Source organism: Nannobrachium achirus (genome assembly GCF_963921795.1).
Source record: "Nannobrachium achirus genome assembly, chromosome: 20".
Lineage (NCBI taxonomy): Eukaryota > Metazoa > Chordata > Actinopteri > Myctophiformes > Myctophidae > Nannobrachium > Nannobrachium achirus.
Window position 1 is genome coordinate 55,042,616 of NC_137827.1, and position 8,194 is coordinate 55,050,809.

At 44.2% G+C, this 8,194-nt stretch overlaps 1 protein-coding gene across 1 annotated transcript; it reads left to right on the top strand.

The window, feature by feature from the left end:
* Nucleotides 1-5,028: 5,028 nt before the first annotated feature.
* Nucleotides 5,029-5,952, top strand: LOC308306252 (charged multivesicular body protein 4b-like; the record flags this gene model as incomplete). Its single annotated transcript, XM_080751151.1, has 1 exon — nt 5,029-5,952. One exon carries the CDS (start codon nt 5,029-5,031, stop codon nt 5,950-5,952), a length of 924 nt encoding a protein of 307 aa, XP_080607277.1.
* Between the last annotated feature and the right edge of the window lie 2,242 nt (nt 5,953-8,194).

The window sequence follows — 8,194 nt, forward strand, 5'->3', positions numbered from 1 at the left end:
AACCAGCCACACAGATAGGGGCTGTCTTGGCCATAAATGGATCTATACGAAATGCAAAATGTACTTGAGTAAAAGTACAAAAGTAGTGGCATCAAAATGTACTTAAAGTACCAAATGTATGTATGCAAATAGTGGATCTACAAGCTCACAATGCGTCGCATCATAACACATTGTGAGCTTATAGATCGGTTATTTTCAAATGGCCGATATGTAGGGTTGAAGTGGTTAACGTATGTTTTGTAATAATAATCGATCTACAAAGTAACTAGTAACTAAAGTTCTCATATACATGTAGTGGAGTAAAAGTACAATATTTGGATACGAGATGTAGTGGAGTTGACGTGAAAGTATTGGAAATAATCAGGTAAAGTACAAATACCTCAAAATTGTACCCAAGTAAGGTACTTAAGTAAATCTACTTACTGTAGTTACTTTGCACGAGTGGTTCTCAACCTTTTCAGGCCCTGACCCCCCAAATAATCATATTTTAACCGGGGACCCCCCCACCCTGACGAGCACTAGGAGTTGAGGCATTACATTTTGCATAAAATGGTTCTATTGTGAAAATAGCCGATCTACATGCTCACAACGCCTCGCGTTGCGAGGCGTTGTGAGCATGTAGATCGGCTATTTTCACAATTTATGCCTCTAATGTTTGGCCAATTTGGCCAATGTTTAATTTGTCATTTTTGAGGAATTAAAAAAGTCCTTAAATTGTCACTTTAGAAATGTGCAGATACCGTCGATTCACATACACATAACGTGTATGTGAATCGACGGTCTATCAGTCTATGATTGTTTACTGTTGAGTGAGAAAACAATGTTGAGTGAGAAAACAATGTTGCACATTAAGCTAATCATTTGGGGACCCCCCCAAAATAATGTGGGGACCCCCCTGGGGGTCCCGACCCACAGGTTGAGAACCACTGATTTACACCACTGGCAAGAACTTTATCCCTGCTCCAGTAGTGCCTGCAAGAGAGTATAATAATATTGTAATGCAAGGGTTCACAAATGTTTCAGGCCGTTAGCCCCAAAATACTGGGGACCCCCAAACCCTGACCAAGCACTTGGTAGTAGGAGTTGAGGCATTACTTTCCGTTTGACTCGGCTTCACAGGTAACTGGTATTAGCCGAATCTCACAACCAATGCCTCGCACAAATGTTGCCTCTTTTTCAGGTAGGCCTAATGTTTGACAATTTGGCCAATGTTTGACCAATTTTATTTAGTATGTATATTTTTTTATTCTATATTAGAGGTATTAAAAGGTCTTAAAAGTCCTTGTAGCAACTCATAATGTAATAAGGGCTCATAATGTAATAAAAACATGTAATACAAACTCATAATGTAATAATCAGCTCATAATGTACAGCAGGGGTCTTCAACGTTTTCAGGCCGGGGACCCCCAAACTGATGGGGAGTTGGAGCAGGGACCCCCTACCACCTCGTAGGGTGTGGGGGGGGAGGGAGGAGGGGGGGGGGGGGGGAGGGGGAGGAGGAGGGGGGGGGGGGGGGGAGGGAGGAGGAGGGGGGGGGGGGGGGGGGGGGGGAGGAGGAGGAGGGGGGGGGGGGGGGTCGGGGCTACGAAATATTTTTTATTTTAAACAAGTACAAGTTACAGCGAGCAGGGTGGGCCGTACCACTACCATTTCTAAACATACTACTTATTAACTGAGAACAAATGTAAATAATATCAACAATCTGTCAATTGCATAGTAATCATGTATTCAAGCTATTCAAAATGGATAGAATCATGATTTATTTTTTAACATAAATGTGGAAAATGAAAAAAAAAAAAAAAAAAAAAATTGAAATCTTTTTTTTTTTTTTTAGCAATAATTTCGCGGACCCCCTGCAGTACCTCCGCGGACCCCCTAGGGGTCGCGGACCCCCTGTTGAAGACCCCTGATGTACAGTAATAAAAACAAGTGCATAATGTAATAATTACAATGTAATAAAAGCTCATAATGTAATAATCAGCTCATAATAAAAACACATTATTACATTATTACATTATTGAAAAATCCATTATTACCTTATGCGCTATTTTTTTATTACATTATGAGCTGATTATTACATTATGAGCCGTTATTACATTATGAGTTGCTACAGTCCTTAAAGTGTCACTTTAGAAATATACCCTGTAGTGTATACACGTGGTTTGTTTACTGTTGAGAAAGAAAGATAAGCTAATCATCTGGGACCCCCCAAAATCATATGCAGGCCGCCCTAGGGGTCCCGACCCCCAGTTTGGGAATATAAGCGCTTCAAAATATCTCCTGTCACATTGTCATCATGCAGTATAGCCATGTTGTTTCTGTGCAGTTTTATGAAACGTAATTCCTGCATATAGTTATTTTTGTATGTTTTTTTACGGGTTCCCAAACTTTTCAGGCTGTGACCCCCCCTAAAATAATCATATTTGAACTGGGGACCCCCCACCTTGACAAGCACTTGGAATTGTAGGAATTGAACATTTTGTTTGATTCGGTTCCACAGAAAAATATTGTGAAAATAGCCAAACTACTATTAGCTTGTAGTTCGGCTATTTGATTTATTTTTTTATTTATTTTATTTTTGCCTATTTCTTTGGTAGCTAATATTTTATATCGAACAATTTTGGTTACTTTTGTAATGTTTTATTATTAGTTTATTGTATTTATTTTTTATTTTCGAGGTTAGAAAGGTCTTACAAGTCCTTAAATTGCCACTTTAGAAATGTGCAGATACTCTGTATACTGTACTATGTTGGTTTGTCTACTGTTGAGTGAGAAAGCAATACTGCACATTAAGCTAATCATCTGGGAACCCCAAAAAATCATATGGTAAATCTTATGTTTCCCAAACAATAATTACTATTGACACTGTATTTTTATTCCGTTTTGTATTGACTATATGCTTTTTATACTTGTACCGTGGAACAGAAAAATATCACCTTAAAGGACAACTTTCATTTTTTTGCAACAAGGGTTCACATTTTAGATTGTAATTAGAGAAAAGAAAAGATTTAGTTAAAATGTTTTCATTTACTTTCATTTCCTTACCTCCCCCTGACCTTTCAATTGTAAATACCATTTATTTTGCTTTGTGTTTCACAACTGTTTCCCCCCCCCCCCCCCTTTTTTTTATATATTTTCTGGGCTACTGTGTTTTATTTGTCTATGATTTTATGTTATATGAGTTAAAAAAAATTGAAACAAGCCCAAAAGCTTGTTTGAGGTGTTTGTCCTTTTAGTTGACTGTGCCTTTTCTTATGCAAACTCTAATAAAGTCTTCAAATCAAAGGAACTCCACTCCACTGTATAACGTGACTTTTTTTTAAAAGATTATATTTCTGCATTCACATTATTGTACACAAATTACGTCACGCAAGTAAATAGCACCGCTCACTCTTTGGCAAATAATTGTGGGCTTGCACAATGCACACGCATGTGTTATTAATTATCACGTTCTCCTCAAATGACGTAATCTATCAGTCAAGTTCTCCACAAAATGACGTAATCTATCAGTCAAGTTCTCCTCAAAATGACGTAATGTATCAGTCAAATTTTCCTCTAAATGACGTAATCTATCAGTCAAGTTCTCCACAAAATGACGTAATCTATCAGTCAAGTTCTCCTCAAAATGACGTAATCTATCAGTCAAGTTCTCCTCAAAATGACGTAATCTCAGTCAAGTTCTCCTCAAAATGATGTAATCTCAGTCAAGTTCTCCTCAAAATGACGTAATCTATCAGTCAAGTTCTCCTCGACAGTACAAAGGCAGGGCCCTTAGCCAATGAGGTGACCGTGCAGCCAAAGGGTAGATCATGGTGTTACATGCGAGCCCACACTGTTTCGTAGGAACAGTATTTCTAGTTATATTTTAATGTGTTGTAGCGATTTGTTTAACACAAGAAGAAGGCATTACTTTGCAATTAAAAGATTAAAAGAGATAGAAGAGAGAGCAGACCTACACTACATGCATGACGAAGCTTTTGAATGGCAGCCAAGCCTCCAGAACGGCTTGTAAATATTGAAGCATGCAGCCCCCCTACTGGCCAAAGCTGAAACAGAAGGGGGGGGGGGGGGGGGGGGGAGACTACATGCACGAGCATAAGAGCGCGCAGCTGGGGTCTACACCAGTAAGACTCCCTAATCGGGAGATAAGCGACCGTCAGGTTGCTGCGTGATTTTAGGGCAAAATGTGTAGGAGCAGTGTGAAAAAAATGTGTTTTAAAAATTCGGCCTGAAGGTGGCGCTGAATGGGACAGATCCATCTTGATAAGATGAGTGTAGAGCAAGTGTGTACCGATTTGCGTGATTTTAGGGCAAATTTTGTAGGAGCAGTGTCCAAAAATGGGTTTTGCAAGAATCGGCCTCATGGTGATGCTAGAAGAGGGCCATGTGAGAATTGATGGGTGGGGGTTGTGGTTTGGCAGGCAAGGAGTGTGTGTGCAAAATTTGGCATGGATCGGGGCAACGGTTGCGGAGATATGAGCAGGGCAAAAGTGTGACGTGTGACAGACAGACAGACTGACGGACTGACGGACGGACTGATGGACTGACGGACAGCTGGTCGAGGTTTTGAAAGTAACTGCGACCTGACGGTCGCAACAATAGGGTTCGATGGACGTCGAGTGATGTTCGTGACGTAATTACGTCTCGGCGTAACACATTTTGGCACATAATTATTTCCCCCACAATGCACCTGGATTCACCCACAATGCACCGGAATTCAGCTACTTTCGCATGCTTCAAAACGCCACTGAGCACTCACATTGAAATGAATAGCTGGGGGCGGGGCTGTCCATCCTCTATTTATATATAAAACTCTATGATAGCAGCGTGTCGGAAGGCAATGTGACTTCCTGTCAAAAAAGGACTTCCCAGGAGCTGTGTCGTGACCTCATCATGACGCCAGGAGTTGACACCCCCCGTACGATATAAAACATCAGGCCACGGCGAAGCCTTCGAGTAGATTCCTAGTTTTAATGTCATGCATATTCTCTGGTCTTTGTAGTTTTTTTGTGGCCCAGCATCTCGGAAATGGCTTTGTTACTCAACATATTCTATGGGATCTTTCGTCTTCGACGACATGAACCCGACCAGCCCGACCAGCAGGAGGCGGCCATTCAGAAACTCAGAGAGACGGAGGAGATGCTGAAGAAGAAACAGGAATCCCTGGAGAAGAGCATCCAGAGGGAGCTGCTGGCGGCCATGAACGACCGGAACGCCACCAACAAACTGGCGGCCGTGCAGGCCCTGAAGAGGAAGAAGCGCTACGAGAAGCAGGTGGAGCAGATCGAGGGCAAGATCTCCAACGTGGAGTCGCAGCGGGAGGCCCTGGAGAACGCCAACGTCTACACCAAGGTGCTGAAGAACATGGCCTTCGCCGCCAAGGCCATGCAGTCCATCCACGCCAACATGGACGTGGACAACGTGGACGACCAGATCCAGGCCATCACAGAGCAGCAGGAGATGGCGCAGGACATCTCCGACGTCATCTCCAAGCCCATGGGCCCCGGGGAGGTGTTCGACGAGGACGAGCTCCTCGCCGAGCTGGAGGAGATGAAGCGGCACCAGCGGCTGGCGGACAAGAAGCTGCTGGAGGCCGGCGGGACGCCGCCCAGCGCCGCCACAGCTTTCTTGCCCGCCGAGTCCGTCTCTCTGCCGGAGGCCGACGGTACGCTGCCCTGCGCCGCTACCGGCCCTTTACCCGCCGAGTCTGTCTCTCTGCCCGAGAACGACGATACGCTGCCCTGTGCCGCTTCAGCTCCTTTACCCGCCGAGTCTGTCTCTCTGCCCGAGACCGACGACGGTACGCTGCCCTGCGCCGCTTCCGCTTCCTTACCCGCCGAGTCCGTCTCTCTGCTTGCCACAAACTGCAACACAGAGCGCACGCAGCAACACACAGACAATGCTCCTGACGAACCCGTGCTGAAAAAGCCTAGGCTGGACTTAAGAAAGTAAGAAAGTGCACGCACGCACATACACACACACACACACATACACAGTCAGGGACGTGCTGGCCATTGGGAAAAGCGGGACAACTCCTGAATGGCCTTCGTTCCATTTTGGGGGCTGGGCGGCCAACAAAGTAAATCGCCACTGTCGGGCAGAAACCTTGTATCTCCAAGTTTCAAATGTATACATTTTTTCGCATAGCAAAGCCCTGCTTCATCATACAAGGCCGTTGCACAAAAGTAGTGAAAAGAGCAGATCTACAAGCACACAACGCCTCACGCTGCGAGGCGTTGTGTGCTTGTAGATCGGCTGTTTTCACTAGTTTAGTTCATTTTTAAAATGACAAATACAAAACAAACGGTTTGGACATACAAGGTTTCCACCCAACAACGACGAAATATAACTCATGTAATTGGCCCACTGGCTTGTCACTTGTCATGATCTGAAATGGCAAATCTTTGAGTAGCAGCAGCGCTATAGAGAGAGATCTCTCTCTCTCTATAGCGCGCAATGAGGGCCTCTCCAACTCTTTTTCCCAGGCTGAATCAGGGGCCCAGCACACACACACAACGTGAAATTGAGAGAAGATGGGACGTGTGACGTCCAGAATAGATTAATTGCAGATTGGTATTCAGGTTAAAGCTATACTATGTAGGATACTATGCCCTGTTCTACCCCGGATTTGAACCCTGGTCTCCTGCTCAAGTGCTGAAATATGTACCGCTGAGCTAATAGAGCCTGCTTGCTTGCTCAGGGGAGAAATGGAATAATTGACCTTCCGGTCAAAATGTGTGTCAAACCAGGAACAGGATCGAGTCAAAGGTCACGTCCAACATGGACACGGGATTTACGTAAATGTCTCAATAGAATAGCAGGGAGACCAAATGCAACCACCCCAAATGTATACGTTATATTGAATTAACATACCCTACCATGTAGATTGGGAGAAATAACATTTCACAAAAAAAATAAAATACAAAAAATACAAAACAGCTTTAATGTTGTTACGGGAAAAAAAATACATTTTCATATAACCTATCTTCATATAATTGGTTCTCACCTAGGTCAACTATCAGATGGCAACGTTACTGTCTACTCTGCGTCTCAGAGGAGGGCCGTGGACAGTTTCGGAAACTTGCCTGACAGCGATCATCGGTAGGCAGATTCATTTCAATCTATTCATTAAATTATCTATCTATATAATTGTCTGTCTGTGTTTACGTCATACAAAGGGGCGACGTCATCAACCAAGGTGTTGACGTCCCCGTCATCACCATCAACAGCCAATGAGGGACCAACATTCTTGGTGACATCACCATCAACAAGTGCGGCCTGATATAAATTACAAGGCGCGCTCTGCTGGCCATACGGACCATACATAAATTAGTAAAAATGTATGTCTGTGTGTCTGTATGCCCGTGGCCAATCCATCCATCCATCCATCTTCAACCGCATTATCCGGAATCGGGTCACGGGGGTAACCGTTCCAACTGAGACTTCCAGATTTCCTTATCTTACCTGTCCGTAGCCAATCATGAGCCAAATGTGCTGCCAATCGGGGAGGGGTAAAGGGTGACGTCATAATATCGAGGCATAAGGTCCACGAGAAGGGCCGTCTATGCCCATAGACGATCAGATGGTCATATGTCCGAAAATCTTGAGGATTGGTGGATTGCAGAGCTTCACATGACATTTCAGCCAATCAGACTATAAATGGGACAATCTCCATGATTGGTCAAGTTTCAGGTGACATCATAATATCTTACTATAAGACGGGCGGAGCAGGCGCAAACTGCTTTTGATGTTGTGGGCATACGTCACCATACGTCATACGTAACATTTAGCCAATGAGGATGCAGTAACAACTGCTTTTAGCCAATGGGAAGCTACATAAAGGTGACGTAACACGAATGCTGGTTCCTCATTGGCGAGATGTTACCTCGGCACGAGAACAAAAGTGTGTCGCCCTTCATGCAACCACACTAATAAAAGGATGAAATCTTGTCCTGCCTACCGATGATGTCACTGGTAGGCAGGTTTCTGAATTGTCCACTGCCCTCCTCTGAGACACGGTCGCTATCACTATCAAAACCTCCACCGGCTGTCAGTCAGTCTGTCCGTCAGTCAGTCTGTTCGTCACGTCACGTCACACTTTTCCCCTACTCATATCTCCGCCACCGTTGCCCCGATCCATGCCAAACTTTGCACACACATACACTCCTTGGCTGCCAAACCACAACGTCCACCC